Consider the following 25079-nt stretch of genomic DNA (forward strand, 5'->3'; position numbering starts at 1 on the left):
TAGTGTCCTTGGCGGTGTGTGGAGGATCATCCTATATTGAAGGTGTACAGTTAATTGTAAACTTAGGCGTTCCCCCCCGGTTGTAAAGCTAAATCATGCTTAACTGGGGTTGAATCATGGGTGAAAGATCGATGATTGGTGCTTACTGCATTGAAAATCAAAATGCTGATCTTTGGGAACTTAGACTGGACTCAGCTGCCAGCTAAACTGATAGTTTTATGCTCATGTGGCGCCCATAAAGGATTCATTCAGTGAACTGGGAATTATATTAGACTTCAATGCCTTGTTTCAACCACACATTTCCTCAATATACTGAGAGTTTAAGACATTGTTTGGGACTCTCAAATAAGTTCCTTAAGTTACTGCCCCCTAATGACCCCTGAACTGGATGTCAAGAAAATGGCTACTGTAAGAGTATGTAGGAAAGGCCCCAAAGGAACCCTGGGATAGGCCAGAATACCCCCGTTATAGGCAGGCATTACCCAGGAAAAAACTAGAAATAAAGAACTACAACTCCCAGCATGCCCCAAGGGAGCCCGGGGATAAGAGAAACTATGTGCATTCCCAGGAGTCTCCAGAGGAGGGCCGCAGGGGAAGGAGTAAGGCTGATTCTCAACCGGGTGGAAGAGGTGGTGGAACCGGTGGGTGGAGAAAGAAGAGACACCAAAGAGCTTTAATGAAAGAAAGGGTGAGCACTGGGAGAAGGGCGGGGCGAGGAGATATGGATTGGGCTCCTGGGAGAGAGAGAGAGAGAGTGAGCCTTGCCCTATGGAGTTGACTGACCGGTAGAACACCCTGGAAGAGCCGATGGACTTTTCAGCTCTGGCTCAGCGAAAGCCAAGGAAGTAGCGGGGCCAAGCCGGGGTCAAGCGGGGAGGAGGTCAGGTAGAGTTTGACTGACCAAGAGGGTGGGACCCTAGGCTTTGAGCCCGCGCAAAACCATTACTGAACTGTGTTTTGAAAGCCTGGCTAAACTGAGCTGTGTTTTGGAAGCTTGGCTAGAACTGAACTGTGTTTTGAAAGCCTGGCTAAACTGAGCTGTGTTTAGGAAAGCTTGGCTAGAACTGAACTGTGTTTTGAAAGCCTGGCTAAACTGAGCTGTGTTTAGGAAAGCTTGGCTAGAACTGAACTGTGTTTTTGAAAGCTTGGCTAGAACTGAACTGTGTTTTGAAAGCCTGGCTAAACTGAGCTGTGTTTTTTGAAGCTTGGCTAGAATGAACTGTGTTTTTTGAAAAGCTGTGGCTAGAACTGAACTGTGTTTTGAAAGCTGGCTAAACTGAGCTGTGTTTTTGAAAGCTTGGCTAACTGAGCTGTGTTTTGAAAGCTTGGCTTAGAATGAACTGTGTTTTGAAAAGCCTGGCTAAACTGAGCTGGTGTTTAGGAAAGTTGGCTAGAACTGAACTGTGTTTTGAAAGCCTGGCTAGAACTGAACTGGTTTTGAAAGCCTGGCTAAAACTGAGCTGTGTTTTGAAAGCCTGGCTAAACTGAGCTGTGTTTGAAAGCTTGGCTAGAACTGAACTGTGTTTTGAAAAGCCTGGCTAAACTGAGCTGTTTTTTTGAAGCTTGGCTAGAATTGAACTGTGTTTTTTGAAGCCTAGCTGGGACTGACTGTGTTTTGAAGCTGGCTAGGAATTGAACTGTGTTTGAAAGTCTAGCTGGACTGAGCTGTGTTTTTTTGAAGTTTGGCTAAAATTGAACTGTTTTTTTTTTTTTGTGAAACCAGGGCTGAATGCGCGCGTGTTTTTTTTTCTTTTTACTGCTACTCTCCATGGGACCGGGAGAGAACATACAGGAGTGTGTTTTTTTTTGGTTTTTGGTTGGGAAGAGCTACAACCCAGAAGAAAAGCGGATCCACTTTACAATGGTGTCAGAAGTGGGATTGCTTCGCGGACCTGTCGCTCGAGGAGGCCAAGACCAGCAGGACCGAAAAGCCCGACGGAGGGGCCAACGCTGAGAAAGGCACAGACCCGTCTGGGGTTCCGGTAAGCGGGGCCTAGATTGGGGAAATAAAGGGATCTAGTAAAAGGGGAAAATAAAGTAGTGAAACCGCACTTGGAGGTGTCCTCTGTTTTTTTTCCCCCACCAGGAGTCGCTGTTCCGGAGCAAGGATGGACCCCAAGGAGATCTTCGCTTGGATTGACGATGCAGTTCCAGAAACAGCAAGAACTGACGGGGAAGATGGTGGAAGACTCCTTGACGGCGGCACGAGAGCAGCAACAACCGGTGCTGAATATGCTCCAGGACTTTTTTCAGCGAGGGATCGAGGCTCCCAGGGGCGGTGGAGCCTGGAGGCAACTGGACAGGGACCAGGAGGAAGCGGTGCGGTAGGACCTTTATCCCTGAACTCCCTTACTTGGGGAAAGTTGTCTGAGCAGGATAATGTAGATTGATTTCCTGACCGCCTTCGAGAGGGTGGCCGTGGCCGCAGGATGGCCACAAGAGCAGTGGGCCATGCGGTTAGTGCCTTCATTATCTGGGGAGGCTCTAGGAGCCTTAGAGACTTGGCTCCTGGGACGCTGCCAACTATGGGAGGTTGAGAGAGGCCATTAAGGACCAGATATGGACTAAGTACCCAGGCTTATAGGCGTAAGTTTCGGTCCACTAAATGGGAAAAGGGGGAAACCCCTAAAGCAGTGGCCACTAGACTTTTGGACTTGGTAAAAAAATGGTTGGAACCTGATCGCCACACCATGGGAGAGATTCTTCAAGAATTAGTAGTGGAGCAGTTCCTGCAGGGCCTTCCCAGGGAGATTAGGGCAGGATTGGTCCAAAGGGGCTGTAAGACGGTGGAGGCCGTGACAGCCGGGTTGGAGTGTTATTTGGAAGCCCAACATTGGGGAGAACCCGACCTGGAGGGTGGTAAGCCCCGACCTGGGGGAGGCTGGGGTTCCAACAAAGTTCCTTCTTTAAGCAGATCCCCAGGGAGGGAAACCCGATTATGGCTGGGGTGGTAAAAAGCCCGTAGTGCCCTCAGGCCCTGGAAAAAAGGCCCCCTTGTATGAAGGAAAAATCTGTTATAAGTGTGGAAGACTGGCACTTCCGGAGGGATTGCCCAGGTCGAGAGGGATGGACCTCGCAGGTTGCCCAAGGGTTTAGCCTCGGTATACTGCTAAGGTGGAGGTGGAGGGTTTACCGATTGTAGCCATGTTAGACTCCGGGGCAGACCAGTCCATGATCTCTAGGAGGTTATGGGAACAATAAGAAAGAGGAGGACAGGAGGTAAGGATACTTATGAGGGAGCAGTGGCTATTCAAGTATACATGGGGCCAGTACTCGTTATACCCTCCATAGGGTTCACGTGAAGGGGCCCACAGGGGAGATAGAGATAGCCATTGCCGTTCTGCCCAGACTGCCACAGGAGATGATTTTGGGAAGGGACTGGCCCCCCTTACCGAGTGTATAGTGAAAAAAGAGTGTTGGTCACTACCCGCTCTCAGGCTCGGCGAGACCCTGAGGCTGAGGAAGAGGGAATAGGAGGTATTTTTCCTTTTCAAGGGGAGGTTTTAGGGGAGCCGGGAAAGAGAGAAAGGGGAAAGCTTTGAAAAAAAAAGGAGCAGAGGGGCAGACGGGAGGCCTTGGAGTAGGCAAGAAAGAAAGTATCTGCCAGTGGCCCCGAAAGAATTGAGCGAGCAGTTTCCCCAGTTTCATAGGGAGCAGGCCACGGGACCCTACTTTAGAATATGCCTGGGAACGGGCCCCGACAGGGGAGGGCCAGGAAGCCCGGGTTCATGATAGAGGGGACATTCTATATCGCAGGGTACCCAATTGGGAGAACTCTGAAGCGGGGAGACAGCTAGTAGTCCCCCAAGCTTTCCGTCCCCTAGTCGTAAGGCTCGCGCATGATCACCCTTTGGGGGGCATAAGGGCTCCCAAGCTACCCTGACTCAGATATTGGGCCGGTTTTATTGGCCAGGAGTTTATGGGGAGGTGGAGAGGTTATTGCAAGTCCTGCCCCAACTGTCAGAAGGTGGCAGACCGGCTGCCGCCTAAGGCACCTTTAAAACCCCTTTCTAGAGTGGAACAACCGGGAGGAGAATCGCAATGGATATTATTGGCCCGGTAACAAAATCTCAAAGAGGCTTCCTCTATGTTTTAGTGGTTATGGATATGGCACTACGGTACCCTGGGCCATTCCTTTGAGAAGCATAGCAGCGAAGGTCATTGCCAGGGAACTGATAAAAATCTTCTGTGAGGTGGGATTCCCCCAAGAAGTTTTGACCGACAGGGGGTCCAACTTTATGTCAAGTACCTTAAGGCAAGTGTGGGAGGCTTTTGGGATACAACATATCCATACAGCGGCCTACCCTCCTCAAACTAATGGGATGGTGGAACGTTTTAATAGAACTTTAAAGGGTATGTTTAAAAAAGCGTTAGGCGAGGATAGGACAGGTTGGGACCAACTGTTGCCCTTCGTGCTATATGCTACAGGGAGAAGGTGCAAGAACTCATTAGGAGTTGCGCCTTATGAATTGATGTTTGGACGGAGGCCCAGGGGCATTTTAGATATTTTACAGGAACACTGGTACCCCCGGACGCCTCTGATCAGTCAGTGGTCGAATACCTACAGGATCTGAGGGACCAGATTAGATAGGTTACAGGACTATTCCAGGATAGGCTTGAACAGAGCCAAAATCGTCAAAAGGAATATTATGATAAGGGTACTCGTGAGAGGGAGTTTGTAATAGGAGATAGGGTCCTTATCCTAATCTCGGAGGATCCTCATAAGTTTGCCTCTAGGTGGAAGGGTCCCTGGGTGGTGAGGAGGAGACTTGGGCCTCTTACATATGAGGTGGCGAACGAAAAGGGGCGGGTCCAAACCTTCCATGTTAACCTGATGAAACCCTGGGTAGCAAGGGTAGGCTTTCAGACCCGGGTGGAGGAAAAGGAGGGAGAGGAGTGGGACCGCAAATAAGAGATATTTTCAAAGCCGTGTGAACCAGGGGTTAATCCCCGGTTGACACAAGTACAAAAGAAAGAGATAGGAAGGCTCCTAAAAGGGTTTGATGATGTGTTGACGGCCTTGCCCTGGAAATACTCACCTAGTGGAGCATGACATCATAACGGAAAGGGGTAAAGTAGTTCGGCAAAAGCCATATAGGCTGTTCCCCATGAAAGGAGGGAGGTGATAAAACAGGTCCAGGAAATGTTAGACTTCGGGTGATCGAAGAGTCAAATAGCCCCTGGTCAAGCCAGTGGTGTTAGTACCAAAACCCGAAGGGGAGTGGAGATTCTGATAGATTTCCGCCAGCTTAATAATATCTCGCAAGCAGATGCATATCCTATGCCCTATATGAGGAGCTGGTGGACAGGCTAGGACTCTGCACAATATCTCACCACCCTGGACTTGACAAAAGGGTACTGGCAGATTCCCCTTACGTCAGGGGCACAAGCTAAGACCGCCTTTAGTACGCCCATAGGCCTGTACCAGTTTCAAAAGATGCCCTTTGGCCTTAATTCAGCAGCTGCAAGCTGCCAGAGGTTGCTGGACCGGGTTCTCCGACCACATCAGGCATATGCCGCCGCCTATATGGATGATGTGGTAATACATAGTGGAGACTGGAACACCATTTAAACAGGTAGAGGCCGTGCTGCAGGCTTTTAGGGATGCAGGTCTCACCTAAACCCCAAAAAATGCTATTTTGCGCAGTACCGGGGTGAAGTATTTAGGGTATAATGTGGGAAGGGGAGAGGTCCGGCCCTTATGAATAAGGGTTAAAAGCATCCAAGAGTTTCCCAGACCAAACACCAGAAACAATTGCGTAGATTCCTGGGGCTGGTAGGGTATTACCGCAGGTTTCATTCCCTCATTTTTCCGCCAATGGCCACTCCCTTAACTGACATGCTGAGAGGGAAGACTCCGGACCACTTGAGGTGGGGAGGGGGAGTTGTTGAGGGCATTTGAACAGATGCAGAGGGCCCTGGCCAGGAACCTGGCTGAAGGCCAGTGGATTTTGAAAAGCTCTTTGTCCTTCAAACAGATGCTTCAGGGAGGGGTTAGGCGCAGTGCTGTCCCAAGAGCATGAAGGGGGAGGAACACCCGGTGCTTTATTTAAGCCGGAAGCTCCTGCCTCATGAGGAACATTACTCCACCATAGAAAGGAGTGTTTAGCCATACGATGGGCAGTGCAGGAGTGTAGTGTCTATTTAGAAGGGAGAAAATTTAAGTTGGTAACGGACCATGCTCCCCTGAAATGGTTGAATGTAATGAAGAATAATAATGGGAGACTAATGCAATGGTACTTAGCATTGCAGCCTTTCCAATATTGCTGTGGAGCATCGTCCGGGCGATGTTTAGAAATGTTGATGCCCTGTCCCGGGTGGAGGAGGAGGAGGAAAAAGAATGCGGGGGTGGAAATTTAAGGGGGGGGGGTATGTAAGAGTATTAGGAAAGGCCCCAAAGGAACCTGGGATAGGCCAGAATACCCCCGTTATAGGCAGGCATTACCCAGGAAAAAAACTAGAAATAAAGAACTACAACTCCCAGCATGCCCCAAGGGAGCCCGGGGATAAGAGAAACTATGTGCATTCCCAGGGGTCTCCAGAGGAGGGCCGCAGGGGAAGGAGTAAGGCTGATTCTCCAACCGGGTGGAACAGGTGGGTGGAGAAAGAAGAGACACCAAAGAGCTTTAATGAAGAAAGGGTGAGCAGCTGGGAGAAGGGCGGGGGCGAGGAAGATAGGATTGGGCTCCTGAGGAGAGAGAGAGAGAGAGTGAGCCTTGCCCTATGGAGTTGACTGAACCGGAGACACCCTGGAAGAGCCGATGGGACTTTTCAGCTCTGGCTCAGCGAAAGCCAAGGAAGTAGCGGGGCCAGCCGGGTCAAGCGGGGAGGAGGTCAGGTAGGAGTTTGACTGACCAAGGAGGGTGGGACCCTAGGCTTTGAGCCCGCGCAAAGCCATTACTGAACGGTGTTTTGAAAGCTTGGCTAGAACTGAACTGTGTTTAGGCACGCTTGGCTAGAACTGAACTGTGTTTTGAAAGCCTGGCTAAACTGAGCTGTTTTTTTTGAAGCTTGGCTAGAATTGAACTGTGTTTTGAAAGCCTAGCTGGACTGAGCTGTTTTTTTTTGTGAAACCAGGGCTGAATTGCGCCGCGTGTTTTTTTTTTCTTTTTACTGCTACTCTCCATGGGACCGGGAGAGACATACGGAGTGTGTTTTTTTTGGTTTTGGTTGGGAAGAGCTACACCCCAGAAGAAAAGAGGATCCACTTTACACTACTCAGCATTGGCTCATTTTAAGCTACTGGTTTTGTTTCTTTAAGGTACCGAGCCACAGATAAACCTGTATAGCTTAGAGAGATGCTGATTTCCTAACTTCCATCCAGGTCATGAAGCTCCAGAAAGAGTAGACTGCTGGATGTCCCACCTGGAGCTGGGTGCAACTAGATCCACTACAGATCACCTGCATTTACTGTGCACGGTTGTTATCAGTGATGTGGAACTGACTGCCTCTGGCACTGCGAAATGAGCCTAATCCTTTTGCCCTTTGGAAGTACTTAATACATTTCTTCTCAGGTTGGAACAGATGATGGTCTTTCTAAGTGATACTTTTGGTCCGTGGTGCAACCTGCTATGGTAATAAGAGATTGCTGGTTTTCAGTTATTATACTTCCAGCAGTCTTTGGTGAAGTCGTTTTCTAAACAAATAAATGATCTGAAGAGACCAAAAATTCCTCATGTCAAACACCAGACAGTTACCTGGGAATCCAGGAAGGCCAGAGTCTCCCTTTTGACCTGGGCTACCTGGTAACCCAGGCGCACCTGGGCCGCCGGGTACTCCTTTAATCCCTGGACTTCCTGGGAATCCACTTTGGCCTGGTCACCCTGGAATAAATAGAAAATAACATACATAAATCATAATGTAATTAAAAGTATTTGACACACATCACATGTGGTTTAAACTGGATACAATGGTAAAAGAGAAAGATCCCAGAACAGTATCTATTACAGAGGCATCAGTCCCAAGCGAGTACTCTGTGAATCAACTGGAGAGAGAGAAAGAAGGTCCTCAATTATCAAGTAACTCGGTCTGAGACCAAGAAAATGTGGTAGAAAAATACAGAAATGTTTCTCATTGTGTTGGAGACCACGGGCTTGATCACAAAGAACTTCCAAGCGCACCTGAATAAGTTGCCTAGACATGTTACATCTTATGAACTCCAGAGGGGAAGCTCTCTTTGACAGAATGCAAGTACCACGGCGAGCGTTAGTAGTAAATTCAAGAGATTGAGATCGTACTCCACATACCCTGACTGAGGAGTGAGGATCATTCCTGTTCATGGTATGCGCAAAACTAATCCATTTGGAGATTATGGGGCAAATTTCAGACCGCAGGAGCAGTGACATAGCAAGGGCGGGGCAGTGGGGGCGGTCCGCCCCGGGTGCACGCTGCTGGAGGGTTCAGAGAGCAGCCACGCGCCTGTCGGCTCCACTGGTTCCCTGCTCCCTCTGCTCTGGAACAGGGAGCCAGTGAAGCCGACAGGCGCGCGACTGCTCTCTGCACCCTCCAGCAGCCAAGGAATGCACCCGGGGGGGGGGGGGGGGGCTTGATGCGCCAGGGATGGGGGTGTCGTGCTGCACCCTGGGGGGACGGACGCCGCTGCACCCGGGGGGGGGTGGAGGGGGGGGGGCGCAGCGGCGATCCGCCCCGGGTGGCAGCCGACCTAGGATCGGCACTGCGCAGGAGTTAGCCAGGCTGACTCCCATGTCAGCGCTGAGGCCAGATATTCAATGCCAGGCCATTTCCAGTGACCAGCATTGAATATCTGGTTTATTTTGGGGGCAATTTCAACTTAACCGGCCAAGTCAACGTTCTCTGTCTGGTCTGATAAAGAATCCTGGTGGTTTGCGTGTTGGGTCTGTGAGTGCTTTCTGGGAATTGTGGGACCACTGGGAGTGTGGCCCCAGTAACCTAAAAATCACTGGGGATACTTTGGAAGCGGGAGGCTCGCCCAGAGGCGACTGTGACCCAGTCGGTGGGAGGAGGGTACTAGTGTAGAGCACAGCAGCAGATGCAGGTGAACCTGAGCTGTGCTGGAGACAAACCCTGTAAGTGGCTGCAGGGTAACCGCAGGCAGGTGGCTATTTATTTATTTATTTATTACATTTGTACCCCGCGCTTTCCCACACATGGCAGGCTCAATGCGGCTTACATAGTAAAAATAAGAAGAATTACAAGTCGTAAGAAGAATATACAATATGTAATAAACATAATATTAATGGGGTTAACGGTTAAGTAAATTGAACATAGGTGGAATGAGGTGTAGAAGGAAATGGGCGTTATGAGGCGAGCGTAGGAAGATGGAGAGGAAAAGATTAGCTAGGCGTTTTCTGACAAGCTCTGTTCATTAAGGGATGAATACTGCAATGTGATTGTTTTCTTTTGACTGGGGTGGTTTATTGCTGTGGAGTAAATAACTTTTTTCTGTGATCTTCAAGGGTGGATCATTGTTCTCTCTGCAGAACAAACTGGAGGTCTTGCTGTACTATAAGTTTATTGAGGATTTGTTTTTCTGTTTTAGTGACATTTTTGGCGATTGCGTTCCTTCCTATTGTGCGCTTACAGAAACGTAAGCAGCAATTTATTTAAAGTTTAAAATCTGAAGTGACCCTGTTTTCTACTTCACTTTTATTTAGATTTGGAAATGTCAAAGTGGCATATTGAAATAACACATACCTAAAGAAATGTACATTACCTTAGGCCCTGGTGCACCTGGTTCACTATAGCTGGGAAGACTCGTTTCTCCCTTTTCTCCTTTAAATCCTGGAGGTCCAGGAGATCCTGGCTGTCCAGTATGTCCCGAGATACCTGGAGACCCTTTACTTCCAGGAGGACCTGTTTGAGAAACAGAAACAGGTTTTCAGCCTGTACGCAGACAAAGGTTCCCTCCATGAGGGTGGACATTTTCGATATGACGTTTAAATCCGACTTTGGACGTTTTGCTCAAAACATCCAACATTCGAATAGGAAATGTAGCCATTTTTGAAACAGAAAAGGTTTATCTTTTTGTTTCAAAAATGGCCATTTGCTAGATGTTTATCTTTTTTGGTCCATTTTCAACCCCCCTCTTCCCAAAACAAAAAACATTCACATGAAAAATTCACAAAATCATGCATCACGAATTTAAGGAGCCAGAATTCTTAGTAGACTGGCCATATAGACATCCCAACAGAGTAGTGGGGCACTCTAGGGGGCGCTGCAGTGGACTTCATATAAAAGCACCCAGGTACACATCTCACTCACTAGAGATGAGAGACTCCCAGTAAGAATTGGGAGGGGGGAAGAAATCAGGGTTGAGGGGGTAGGGCCTATTTGGTGGAATTCCAAGGAGACAGGGGGTGGTGACTGTCATTCACTAATGTTTAGGGGGTCTCAAGGGGGAGACCAGGTGATGGTGGCAGTCAAGGGAGAGATCAGCATGGGGGGGGGGGGAGTCTTTTAAGAGTGTTGTATAGAGCTGTTTGGTTTTTCAGATCAGTTAGTTTTGTATATACAACATTCCCTTATTTTTGATCTAGTAGGGCAATGAGCTAGCTTGTGTCTTGTTTTTCTCACAGACCATAGACAGGCTTGCTTAGCCCTAGTAATAGGCCATAAACTTTAACAAATGTCTGTTTGTTTGTTTCAAACAGACTCTGAATTAACACAGAGCCATTTTCAGTGAAGGACCAGTATGAGTGATAGGTATTCAAGGGAAGGAGGTTACAAAGAGCAAATGATGAATATTTGAGAAAAATACCAAAGAAACAGAATTATGTGACGGTGACCTTAGAGGTCAGAGTTGAAGAATACCAGATAAGAGAGAAAATATAAGGCATTAAGTGATTGGACAAAATTAAGCTTCAGTATTCCAAATACAGTATTCCTTATACTGAAATTTGGACTGATATAAATAGTAATTCAATTTTCTGTCACACTGGGATAAAATAATTTTTATTGTAACCATTTATTTACTCTAATAAATTTTAGAATTATTATAAAAGAGAAAAACTGAACTCTAAAGTGTTTTTCCTTTGCCAGAAGGGCTTGCTTTTTTTTTTTTTTCAGTCTCTTCTGTTCAGCTCCCCCTCCCTTTAGAGGCAAGAAGGGAATGCCCTATATACAATGTGTCGAGGAAATTGTTGAGGGGAATCAATGGGTGATGTTGATGCACCTATGGCACAGTAGGTGCATTGGAATCGAACAGGTGCATTTACCGCCATCCCTTAAAACAGAAGCCTAAAAATCCTATGCGCTAACTGCTCTGTCCAGTACACACCATTCCACCCAGTTCCCACCTCCTAGCTCCATCCCTGGCTGCCTTCAAATCCGGGCTAAAGGCCTACCTGTTTGATGCTGCTTTTGACTCCTAACTTGTCACTTGTAACCTTTATCTTGTCTTCCTCTCTTCAATAGTCCCTTTCCCTATGTGTCCTTCTGTCTGTCCTACCCTTATCCTTATTGGTCCTGTCTATCCTGATTTAGATTGTAAGCTCTTTTGAGCAGGGACTGTCTTTTCTTCATGTTCAATTGTGAAGCACTGCGTACCACTGGTAGCGCTATAGAAATGATGTATAGTAGTAGTAGTTAGCGGATGTGCGCTGTCATGCTAACGCAATAACAGTTACCAAGTTCCTGCTGGCCCTGAACTTTCAAATGGAAAATCCCTGGGGCATTCCCCTTTGAAACACAGCTTCCAGGTCCAAAGTGACTGAGCTTTTGAAATTGTCCCTCTCCATATCACACCAAAAGAAACCCCTGGCTGGTGATGGAAGAGATTAAAATATTTTACGTGCTTTGCTTAGGTCCACATGACATAAGAATAAGAATGTGGAATTGTGGATGTGGTTACTTTCAGGTTCATATTCAGCCGGGGTGGTTAGTATTTGTTTTATTGAATTAGAACTTGACACACATGGTTAAAAGTTAAATAAAACCCAGATATTCACCACCATTATCTGGATAGTGGTTGGCAGTGAAAATCTAGATAGGGCAGCCATTACCACCATTATCCCGGTAGCAGTGATATTCAGCCTGGTATCCCGATAGCTAACCAGATAAAGTTATCACTGAATATTGACGCAAACTGGATAACTGTACAGACACTTGTTCTGCCCACACACCACCCGATATTATTGTATCTGGGTAACATTGGGGCAGTATGCATTGATTTTCAGTTTATTTGGTCCTGAAGGATGCAAAGACCTCAGCATCAAAAGAGTTAAAATAAAAATGGCAGGCCAAAGAAACTTGCAGATGAAACCCACAAAGGGCTCTGACAGTCAAGGTGTCACATCAGTAAAGGAGGGGTTTGTTATTTCCACCACTTCACAATCAAACGTTACACTGTTGTGACGTGGGAACCAGAAGTGCTACAATACAGAGGAAGACAACTTTAAAATATTGTGGATGGGGGCGTGCCAAGATGGCAGATTGACTGGTGGAAGCTCTGCAAGCCTCTGAATCTTTACTTCAGACGACGCTTGATAGATATACCACCAGCACACCACGACAGACCGGTTCGAGTCAAATTCACGCAGTGGGAGATGTGGGTGGATCGTCCTTCTCACAGGGAAATGAAACAACTCTATTCTCACCGGAGCTTAATCCCCCGCCTTGCCCAGCAGATCTCAGAAGCGGGCTAGTTTTTCTGGAAACGTCGGAAGATGATGTAATAGGAAACCTTGTTGTCGGAGACCAAAATGAGACGCTGGGAGAACTTAACAATGTCGAGTTGAAAGCTCCCGAGGCGGTAACTTTGGACTCTACCTGGAAATCGATACAAACGCTGACTTCTACAGTTGCTCCAATTGTGAGTAAGTTAGATTTTTTAACATCTACATTTGAGACTTTTAAATAAGAATCAGAAAAAACAGATACAGCTGTCCAACAAGATCTCTCTAATCTAAAAGTAAAAACGGATTTGCTTGTAAAAGATAAGCTTATGACTCATCGAAAGATTGAACAGTTTGAAAACTATAATAGGCGTTTGAATCTACACCTTTTGAACTTTTCAAGATCTTTAGAAATGAATGCAATGGCTATGTTTAAAAAATACTTGGCTGAAATCCTTCAATACTCCCCAGATTTAATTCCCCGTTAGTAAAATATACTATTTACCTGATTTAAAACGTGGGGAGAGAATGAAGGAAGCTAAGGATTTGCAAAACCTAACTGCTTTTTTTAGAACAATCTAATATGGAAGTTTCCGAAAGGAAAACATTACTTGTTTCGATGGTATTTGAACAAGACTTAAATTCAATTTTGAAACTGTTCTTTAAAAACTCCACAAAACCTTTTCTTGGAGACAGAATATGGATCTACCCTGATGTGGTGAAAACCACACAGGACAGAACAGTGGCGTAGCCAGAAGACAATTTTTGGGTGGGAAAACGGGTTGGATGGGTGGGCACTGTAACCCCCCCCCCCACACACACACACACACACACGCACGCGCGTCTGTCCAGCACTTTTAAAGTTATCGGTGCTGCCTCCACTCACCTTCTCCCACCCCCACCGTGGCGCTGCCTCCTCTCCTGCACTTCATGGTCTCCATCTCCCACCCCGTGGCAGCGCTTTATCGGCGCTGCCTGCCTGACAGATGACAGACGTGGCACGATGACGTCCTGCTCCGGGACCTTCCCTCTGCCGCGTGCAATCCGCCCTGCGTAAACAGGAAGTTGAATCACCGCGGCAGAGGGAAGGCCCCGGAGCAGGAGGACGTCGCGCCGCGTCTGTCAGCTGTCAGGCAGGCAGCGCCGATAGCAAATTGCAAGCGCTGCTGCGAGGGTGGGAGACAGAGACCATGAAGTGCAGGAGAGGAGGCAGCGCTATGGCGGGGGTGGGAGAAGGTGAGGATGGGCCCGAGACAAAACTGGGTGGGCTTAGGCCCATCCAGGCCCACCCGTAGCTACGCCCCTGGGACAGAAGAAAAGCTTTCTTGGCTTTTAGAGAAGAGACATGAATGTTGGGAGCTAGATTTACCCTTTCTTATCCTTGTAAATGTTTAGTGACTTACTTAGACAAAAAATATGTTTTCTTCGAACCAGAGCAACTGAAAGAGTTCTTAGAAATGAAAAAAGTGACCAGATAGCTTCTGAAAAATAAGAATATCTGGATTAAGGTTTAGTTAAGTGGTATTAACCAGGCCTTCTGTATCAAAGATGTCTTTTCTTTATTATACTCACCAAAGTTACTTAACGCCCCCACCAGTTTTGATTAGGTGGTCTAAGAAAGAGTTATAGTTGTTTATTTATTGCATTTGTATCCCACATTTTCCCACCTCTTTGCAGGCTCAATGTGGCTTACAATACATCATGAATGGTAGAAATATATAAGAGAATAGACATTTAGTATTACATAAGGATCTTGGGTACTATGATAGTGATGAAACATGATAGTAGAGTGACAAGCAAATGCTGTAAGACAATTCTGGGTATATTTGTAGGAGTTCACATTTATTGATCTTTATTGTACGCCTTGTTAAAGAGATGGGTCTTCCGTAGTTTGCGGACGTTAGTTAGTTCATAGATTGTTCTTCAAGCCTTCCCTTGATATTAAGAGAGGCTAATTATTTTATTTCTTTTTGATTATTATATGTGGTCTGATTTTCTGTAACAGGATTTAATGCTTGTAATTTAATTTGAAACTTAAATAAATAAATAAATAAAATATTGCGGATGATCCTGTTGCTCAAATATACAAACCACAAGCTATCATAGTGTTATTTAAAATAATTAATACAAAACAGACTTTGAAACAAAAAGCTCACCAGGGTATCCCATCTCTCCTATGCTCCCCTTCTGTCCTGGATGACCTCTTGGACCTGGCTGTCCAGGGAAGCCTGAATCTCCTTTGGGACCTAAAAAAGCAAAAGTTACATCAGCAGAAAATAATAATCCAAAGCCACGCCTGTCACGTTTGCTGTCTTATAATGCTTATGTTGATACTCGGTCAGAACAGGTAAACACAGACAATCAGAGCATTAACGGGGAATGACTCCTCATGCATGAACCTGGGGTGGCTGAAACTCAGAAGCAGCAAGTGACAGAAGTAAACCATTCACTAACAAACCCCTTCAATAGGGTAGGTCTTCCAAGGTTCAAAAGGAATACAGTATCTTCACCCCTCCAATCAGCCTTACAGAAAATCAGAGACAGCCAGTGGCATACCGAGGGCGGAGCTATGGGGGCGGTCCGCCCCAGGTGCACGCTGCTGGAGGGGTGCAGAAAGCAGCCGTGCCGCTGTCGGCTCCGCTGGTTCCCTGCTCCTTCTGCCCCGGAACAGGTTACTTCCTGTTCCGGGGCAGAGGAACCGACAGCCGCACGGCTGCTCCCAGCAGGCAAGAATACACCCGGCGGGGGCCTTGAGTGATACCCCTGGCGGGGGAGCTGTTGATGCGGGGGGTGTCGTGCTGCACCCGGGGGAGATGGATGCCGCTGCACCCGGTGGGAGGGGGGGGAGGGTGTGCGCAGCAGCAATCCGCCCCGGGTGGCAGCCGACCAAGGATCGCTACTGGAGACAGCTACAGAATATACAGAGGTCGGCAAAAAGAGTCCTTGAGTTAATGTTCAGCAGGAGTTAACCAAGTGTCGGAGGATCCTGCCCGGTTAAATACCGCTGACCAGCTCCTGGCACTTAACCGGATAGTGCCCCTGAATATCTGATCAGACTATGTCGGTACTATCCAGGTAGTGCCAAGGTGGTCCGGAGGCGGAGCTGAAAGTTATATGGGTATCATTGGCATTCAGTGTCAGTGCCCAGATCGTTATCTGGGTAAGCAAGGCCGGAGAATAGCTGTCCTAACTCGCTCACATAATTATCCGGCTCCCAGCGCTGAATGTCAGCGGTACAGGATAATTTCCAGCAGCCACTGAAGACCTGCTGCGGCTAGGACAGCGAATAGAATATTGGGTATTATTAGGAAAGGTATGGAAAACAGGTGTGAGGATGTTATAATGCCGTTGTATCGCTCCATGGTGCGACCGCACCTTGAGTATTGTGTCCAATTCTGGTCGCCGCATCTCAAGAAAGATATAGTGGAATTGGAAAAGGTGCAGCGAAGGGCAACTAAAATGATAGCGGGGACGGGACGACTTCCCTATGAAGAAAGACTAAGGAGGCTAGGGCTTTTCAGCTTGGAGAAGAGACGGCTGAGGGGAGACATGATAGAGGTATATAAAATAATGAGTGGAGTGGAACAGGTGGATGTGAAGCGTCTGTTCACGCTTTCCAAAAATAGTAGGACTAGGGGGCATGCGATGAAACTACAATGTAGTACATTTAAAACAAATAGGAGAAAATATTTCTTCACCCAACGCATAATTAAACTGGAATTCGTTGCCGGAGAACGTGGTGAAGGCGGTTGGCTTGGCAGAGTTTAAAAGGTAAAATTATGTATCATACCTGATAATTTTCTTTCCATTAATCATAGCTGATCAATCCATAGACTGGTGGTGACTGGTGGGTTGTGTCCATCTACCAGCAGGTGGAGATAGAGAGCAATCCTTTTGCCTCCTTATATATGGTCATGTGCTGCCGGAAACTCCTCAGTATGTCGATATCCAAGCTCCATCCGCAGGACTTAGCACTTAGAGAATTACACCCACAAAGGGACTCTCTGCCCAGCTCACCACCGCCGAAACGGGGGAGGGGAATTAACCCAGCTCATCCCCACACAAGTGGGGGAGGGGAATCCGTCCAGCTCATCCCCGCGGAGCGGGGGAGGGACACCACACCCGCCGATGCGGGGGGATCTGGCTTATTCTGCAACCGCAACCGCGGGAGGAGCTGACTGACCCTAACACCGCCGAAGTGGGAGGAGTACAAAGCTGCCCTATAGCCGCACGAAGCGGGAGTGAGCGCTGGCAGAATTTAAGTCTCAATCCAGCCCCGTAAAACGGAGGGGAGAGGAATGCAGCAGCTCACTGTAACACAAACTCGTCTCAACTCTTGAAGAATCCAATTGAAAAAACTTGAACACGAAGTCCTCCTGAACAGGAACTGAAGACTAAACTTGAACCTGAAATGCAACCAGAATATAAACAACACAGATATCTGGGAGGGGCTATGGATTGATCAGCTATGATTAATGGAAAGAAAATTATCAGGTATGATACATAATTTTACCTTCCATATCATCATGCTGATCAATCCATAGACTGGTGGGATGTACCGAAGCAGTACTCACCAGGGCGGGTCACTGAAATCCCTGACCGCAACACTGAAGCTCCAAACCGGGCCTCCGCCCGAGCAGCCACAGTCAAGCGGTAATGCCTGGAGAAGGTATGGGCCGATGCCCAAGTTGCCGCCTTGCAAATCTCTTCCAAGGAGACGGACCCGGCCTCTGCCATCGAGGCCGCCTGAGCTCTAGTGAAGTGAGCCTTCAGCTGGATAGGCGGCACCTTTCCCGCGGCCACATAAGCCGCTGCAATGGCTTCCTTGACCCATCTTGCCACTGTAGGCTTAGCAGCCTGCAGACCCTTACGAGGACCTGCAAACAGGACAAACAGATGATCCGACTTCCGGAAATCATTGGTCACTTCCAAGTATCTGATGATGACTCGTCTCACATCTAGATATTTGAGAGCAGAGTACTCCTCTGGGTAGTCCTCCCTACGAAAGGCTGGGAGACAGAGCTGCTGATTCATATGGAAGCGAGAAACAACCTTGGGCAGGAAGGAAGGCACTGTGCGAATAGACACTCCTGCCTCAGTGAACTGCAGGAAAGGCTCTCGACATGATAGTGCCTGGAGCTCGGAAACTCTTCTGGCTGAAGTGATAGCCACTAAAAAGACTGCTTTCAACGTCAGGTCTTTCAGAGATGCCCTCGACAAGGGTTCAAAAGGCGGCTTCTGCAAGGCTCTTAGCACCAGGTTGAGATTCCACGCAGGCACCACTGAGTGCAGAGGAGGGCGCAGGTGATTAACTCCCTTGAGAAAACGCACCACATCTGGCTGCGAAGCCAGGGAAGCACCCTTCAGGCGGCCCCTGAAGCAAGCCAGAGCCGCTACCTGGACTTTAAGGGAACTGAGCGACAGGCCTTTCTCCAGACCTTCTTGCAGGAACGCCAACACTGAAGAAATTGGAGCAGTGAAGGGAGAAAGTGAGCCTGCTTCACACCACGCTGTAAAGGTACGCCAAACCCTGGCGTAAGCAGTAGAAGTAGAGCGCTTCCTCGCTCTCAGCATAGTGGCGATGACCTTGTCTGAGAAGCCCTTCTTCCTCAGACGCTGCCGCTCAATAGCCAGGCCGTAATACCAAAGGGGGAGGGATCCTCCATCACCACGGGACCCTGATGCAACAGGCCCTGCTCCACTGGCAGCCGCAGAGGGTTGTCCACTGAGAGCCTGATCAAGTCTGCATACCAGGGACGTCTGGGCCAGTCCGAAACCAACAGGATTATCTGGCCCGGATGCTTTGCCACCCGGTCTAGCACCCTGCCCAACATGGGCCAGGGCGGGAACACAGAGAAGCTCCTGTGTCGGCCACTGTTGGAGAAGAGCATCTACTCCCAGGGATCGAGGGTCCCGTCCTCTGCTGAAAAAGCGCGGCACTTGGCAATTGGCCGATGACGCCATCAGATCTAGGCTCGGCTGGCCCCAGCGCTTCGTGATGTCCAAGAACGCCTGAGCCGATAACTGCCACTCTCCGGGATCCAAGGTATGGCGACTGAGAAAGTCCGCCTTGACATTCATGACTCCGGCAATGTGGGCCGCTGACAGCTGTTCCAGGCTCGCTTCCGCCCACTGGCATAGATTCATGGCCTCCTTGGCTAGAGGGGTGCTCTTGGTACCTCCCTGGCGGTTGACATAGGCCACAGCCATGGCATTGTCCGACAGGACCTGTACTGGCTTCAACGCCAGTACCGGGAGGAACTCCAAAGCGCCAACCGAATGGCTCTGAGTTCCAGGAGGTTGATAGACCACTTTGCCTCTGCAGGAGACCAGAGCCCCTGAGCTGTCCTTCCCAAGCAGTGGGCTCCCCAGCCCGTCAAAGAGGCGTCCGTCGTGACGACAATCCACTCCGGGGTGACAAGAGGCATTCCTGCAGACAACTTGTCTGTCTTCAGCCACCAGTTCAGCGCCTTGCGCACTGCTGGGTCCAAGGGAAGGCGCACAGCATAATCCTCCGACACCGGAGTCCAGCGCTGCAGCAGAGTGTGTTGTAGTGGTCTCATATGAGCCCTGGCCCAGGGCACTACTTCCATCGTGGCCGTCATAGAGCCCAACAGCTGCACATAGTCCCAAGCCCGAAGAGGAGAGGCTACTAGGAACTGGTCCACCTGAGCCTGAAGCTTGACAAACCGATTGTCTGGCAGAAACACTCTGCCCACTTGGGTGTCGAAACGAACTCCCAGATACTCCAGGGACTGAGTCGGGCTCAGCTGGCTTTTCTCCCAGTTGATGATCCACCCCAGGGAGCTCAAAAGAGCAATCACCCGGTCCACAGCTTTGCCGCACTCTGCATAAGAGGGGGCTCGGATCAACCAGTCGTCCAGATAAGGATGGACTTGTATTCCTTCCTTTCGCAGGAAGGCCGCGATGACCACCATTACTTTGGAGAAGGTCTGCGGAGCAGTAGCCAACCCGAACGGGAGGGCTCTGAACTGGAAGTGTCGGCCCATGACTGCAAACGCAGAAAGCGTTGATGAGGAGGCCAGATGGGAATATGCAAGTACGGTTCCTTGATGTCCAAGGATGCCAGGAACTCCCCTGCCTTCACTGCCGCTATAACCGAGCGGAGAGTCTCCATGCGAAAGTGCCGAACTTTCAAGGCCCGATTGACCCCTTTGAGGTCGAGGATAGACCGTACAGAACCTCCTTTCTTTGGTACCACAAAGTAAATGGAGTAACGTCCCTTGCCAAGCTGATTTTCTGGCACCGGAACGACCGCACCCAGGCGGATCAGATTGTCCAAAGTCTGCTGCACTGCCACAGCTTTGACCGGAGACTTGCAGGGAGAGAGTACAAACCCGTCTCTTAAGGGTCGGCAGAACTCTAGCTTGTAGCTGTCTCTGATGACTTCCAGCACCCAAGCGTCTGAAGTTACCCTGGTCCACTCGCCCAGAAACGAGGACAGGCGTCCTCCAATCCGCACTGGGCCATGGACCAGGGCCCCTTCATTGGGTACGAGACCCTGGGGGAGGACCGGAGGGCGCACCTCCGGGACGGCGTTCTCTGCGAAAGGAATGCTGCTTGGGGGAGAAGTTCCTCTTGAAGGAAGAGGGAGCAGAGGAGCCCGACTTGCCCGGGCGGTACCGACGGGCTTCCTGAAACCGTCCTCTGGAGTTACCGGGGCGAGCACTGGCCCGAGCCCTGACCTCTGGTAACCTCTTGCCCTTAGACGTGCCGAGATCGGTCACAATTTTGTCCAGCTCGACCCCAAAGAGCAGCTTGCCTTTAAAAGGCAACTTAGCCAGGCGGGATTTAGAGGCGTGGTCAGCCGACCAATGCTTCAGCCAAAGCCACCGCCGCGCAGAGACTGTCTGAGCCATACCTTTAGCCGAGGCTCTCAAGATATCATACAGCAAGTCTGCCAAATAAGCCAAGCCCGATTCCAGGGCCGGCCAATCAGCCCTCAAGGAAGAATCCGAGGGGGAAGCCCGCTGCACAATCGTCAGGCACGCCCTGGCCACATAGGAGCCGCAAACTGAGGCCTGCAAACTTAAAGCAGCCGCCTCGAAGGACGACCTTAAGGCCGCCTCCAATCTTCTGTCTTGGGCGTCCTTTAGGGCAGTGCCACCTTCCACCGGCAACGCCGTTTTCTTAGTCACCGCAGTGATTAAAGAATCCACTGTAGGCCAAAGAAAGGCCTCCCGTTCACTTTCAGGCAGAGGATAGAGGCGGGACATAGCCCTAGCCACTTTGAGGCTCGCTTCCGGGACATCCCATTGAGCCGAAATCAAGGTGTGCATGGCATCATGCACGTGGAAGGTTCTAGGCGGGCGCTTCGTCCCCAGCATAATGGCGGAGCCAACAGGGGCTGAGGGAGAGACGTCCTCCGGAGAGGAAATCTTCAAAATGCTCATGGCCTGCACTAACAGGTTGGGCAAGTCCTCTGAGCGAAAGATCCGCGCTGCAGAGGGGTCATCCGCTCCATCCGAGCGGGAATCCGTCTCCTCCAAGGAATCCCCAAAGGACCGTTGGGAGAACCCAGATATGCTGCCCTCATCTACATCAGAGGAGACAGAGTCCTCTAAGGCCTGGAAATCCACCCGAGGGCGTTTACTTCCGGGGGCCTCAACCCCTTTATCGGACAAGGGAGCAGGGGCAGCGTTTTGCATAAGGAAGGCCTGATGCAGCAGCAAAATGAACTCGGGGGAGAAACCCCCCAGACTGTGCACTTCAGCAGCCTGGGCCACAGCTCTAGACGCACCCTCAACCGGCGCTCGCAAGAGCGGGGGAGAAACATGCTGCGCATCCAAAATGGCGTCTGGCGCGACACTCCGCGAAGGAGCTGCGCGGGAAGAACGGCGCTTAACTTTGGCCGCTTTTTTGCCGTCGCCCAAATCGAGGGCGGCCATAGGCCACGTGGAGACCGAACGGGGAACCCCCTGCCCGCTACAAAAAGGTAAAAATTACCTGCTTCTCGCTGCGAGCTGTAACGAACTGGTGTCCCAGTGAGTAGCTGCAATAGACGTTGAAATAAACGTTGAAATAAACGCCCTTAAGGACGTCCAAAATTTTTTTTTTTTTTTTTTTTTTTAACGGAGCCAGCGGGAGGGGGGAGAAAAGGAGGGACCTGGCACCACCAGGTTTGCACTTGCTCAAGAAGAGCCCTCAACCCCAGGTACTCAACAAAACCTAAAAATTAGGCTTGGAGACCTAGCCAGAGCTGCTGCTGTGTGTGACCACCACCTGCTGAGATAGAGAACATACTGGGGAGTTTCCGGCAGCACATGACCACATATAGGGAGGCAAAAAGATTGCTCTCTATCTCCGCCTGCTGGTAGATGGACACAACCCACCAGTCACCACCAGTCTATGGATTGATCAGCATGATGATATGGAAAGGGTTTGGACGGTTTCCTAAAGGACAAGTCCATAGACCGCTACTAAATGGACTTGGGAAAAATCCACAATTTTGGGGATAACATGTATAGAATGTACGTTTGGGAAGCTGCCAGGTGCCCTTGACCTGGATTAGCCGCTGTCGGGGACAGGATGCTGGGCTCGATGGGCCTTTGGTCTTTTCCCAGTATGGCATTACTTATGTACTTATATTCGGTACCAGTATCTGGGTCAAGAAACACCTGCAGCAGCCAGTGCTTATAAAAACACTCACTTCTGCAGGTTGAATATTTTAAACATTTTTTTTCTTTAGATGTCTAAGAGCACCGTATAACTCTTGGTAGTAATTCAAAAAGTATTTTGCGATATCTGAGTCAGCATAGTGCCATCCTCCCCTACCATCCCTCATCTTTTGAATAAGAGATCTCACTCTCTTAGCCCGTAGATAACGGGCCAACATTGCACTTCATTTATTGGCAAACTCAAAATATTGTTGCTTGAGCTTGGTTCTCCTAAAATCAACTTCCGCCATCTGCAATTCTGCTATTTCTTCTCTCACTTTTTTTTTTTTTTTTTTAAACTGTTTATTTATATATTTAAACATACATTTCAAAGTATATTGCTGTAATTTACATATAAACAATCCCATATCCCCTCCCCCCTCCCTCACTTCCCCAACTCCCTGCCCATATGTCTCTTCTATTTTCATTTTGCAATAGTCCCAACACTGCTGCACCCATGGATAAGTTTATGATGTGTTTCGGTCCTTGTACTCTTAGAGGTGTTCAGAGCCGCGGTGTCATCAGTTGGGGCGCATCAAGGTCGATCCCGTCTCGATGCCTCCATTCTTTGTACTTATCCCATATTTTTAAGAATTGGGTTACTTGTCCATTCTTTATTGCTGTCAATTTAGACATTTGGTAGAAGTAGTCCATTTTATATATAACCTTCATTACTGGGGGAGTCGATTGTTGCTTCCATGCGGATGCCACCGCTATCTTGCTCGCCGCCAAAAACATGGAGGCCAATCGATGTAGCGGTTTCGAAAATCCTGTAGGTCGAAAGTTTAGTATGCAGTGGTCCACTGTCAGTGGATACTCTTTGCCCAGTATTTGTTTAAGCATGTCCAACAGTTCTCTCCAGTATCTTTGTATTTTTGGGCATGTCCACCAGATGTGTAGCATGTCTCCCTTCATTGTACATCCCCTCCAGCATTGATTCGACGCTTCTGGTATCATTTTGGCTAATCTGTCCGGGGTGTAGTACCAGCGATATAGTATTTTATATCCATTCTCTATAATGGCACTACTCACAGAGCTACTTAACAAGAAACCCCATGCCTTCTCCCAGCTGTGTATATCATGTCTAGTATCTATGTCTTGTTCCCACCTCTGTGTGTATTTCAGTATGGGGGTTCTATGTGCTAATAATGCTGCATATATTCGTGTTATACATCCCTTGGTGCTATTCCCACCCATTGCCCGTTCCAACTCTGTTTCCTCCCCCTGCAACTCTGCCCTCGCTTTTCGAAGAATGTAATTTCTAATTCTGGAGTAGTAAATTAAATGTTGTGGTTGCAGATCATATTCCTCCTGCAGCTCCTCATAGGGCCGTACTACCCCCTCTTCCCATATTTGTCCTAGCTGTTTTAGCCCTCTCTGTTCCCATTGTTTATACACTATATCTCCCTCTTCCCATGCAAACCCTGGTGCTCCCCTAATGTGCATCTTTCGGAAGTATGTTCTATTTGGGCAGTGCTGCTGACGTATCGTATTCCAGGTCAGGAGTGGTGATTGTATTGCTATTGGCAAAAGTGCCGCCATTGCTCTAATACGCTTTCTAGGTTGCCATAGCAGCATGGCTGGTTGGTGCATACCCACCCACTGTTTTTCTATCTGAAGCCATGGTTTTGTTTCAGCGTTAACCCAAGCTACCAATATCCTCAGCTGTGCTGCTTGATAATACCGATAATAATCTGGTACTCCCATACCCCCTTTTTTTTTTGATTGATAGAGCATTTCCGCTCGAACTCGCGGTGGCTTATGCTTCCATATATATGCAAATGTTTTACGCTTTAGTTGTCGGAAAAATTTATTGGGGATCGGTAGTGGTAGTGCCATGAAGAGATATAATATCTTGGGCAAGATCATCATTTTTATCGCTTGTATTCTACCTATCCATGATAGCTCCAATCCCTCCCATCGGTCTAGCTCTTTGAATAGCTCCCGCATTTTAGGGGGAAAGTTCGCTTCATATAAATCCATTAATTTGGGTGTAAGATTAACCCCCAGATATCGCAATGAGCGAGTTGCCCATCGCAGTGGGTATTGCTGTTTTATGGCCTTGGTAGCTTCTCCGGACAGGTTCAGGCCCATTAATTCTGATTTAGTCATATTTATTTTAAATCCTGCTATTTTCCCAAATTGCTGTAGAGTTTGTATTATGCCCTCCATAGAACCCTGAGGATTTGTCACAGTAAGCAAGATATCATCTGCGAATAGCATGATTTTATGTGTCTTTTGTCCGATGTGGACGCCTTGTATCTTGGGATGTAATCGGATCTCCTGAGCTAGGGGTTCCAGTGTTAGGGCAAAAAGCAGAGGTGACAGGGCGCATCCCTGCCGTGTTCCTCTCTCCAGTGTAAAGGTTTCAGAGCATTCCCCATTAATAATCAGAGCCGCTAGTGGGTGTTTATATAATTGTCTTATCCATGCTATAAAGCTGCCTGTTATCCCCATTTTCTTTAGTACTTCAAACATATATGGCCAGTGGACTCTATCGAACGCTTTTTCGGCGTCCAGTGACAGGAGTACCGCCGGTTGTTGCGTACTATTGATCTCCTGTATAAGATGTATGGCTCTTCTTATGTTATCAAATGTCTGTCTACCCTCTATAAACCCTGTTTGGTCATCTCGTACTAATTGCTGCATAAACATCTGCAGGCGTTTAGCCAGAATCTTCGTAAAGATTTTATAATCTGTGTTTAATAATGATATTGGGCGGTATGAACCGCAGTGTTTCGGGTCTTTCCCCGGCTTTAGCAGTATAATTATATGTGCCAGTCTCCACGAGTAGGGCAATTTTTCCTGA

The 25079-nt window shown here is 48.5% G+C and overlaps 1 protein-coding gene across 1 annotated transcript in view; it reads right to left on the minus strand.

The window, feature by feature from the left end:
* The window catches only part of COL4A5 (collagen type IV alpha 5 chain), a 377606-nt gene that overhangs the window by 74537 nt on the left and 277990 nt on the right, over nt 1-25079 (minus strand). Inside the window, 4 exon segments of the mRNA XM_030209194.1 lie at nt 7698-7823; nt 9609; nt 9695-9834; nt 14750-14839. Coding sequence (XP_030065054.1) covers nt 7698-7823; nt 9609; nt 9695-9834; nt 14750-14839 — 357 coding nt within the window.

This window comes from Microcaecilia unicolor, chromosome 7 (genome assembly GCF_901765095.1).
Source record: "Microcaecilia unicolor chromosome 7, aMicUni1.1, whole genome shotgun sequence".
Classification (NCBI taxonomy): Eukaryota; Metazoa; Chordata; class Amphibia; order Gymnophiona; family Siphonopidae; genus Microcaecilia; species Microcaecilia unicolor.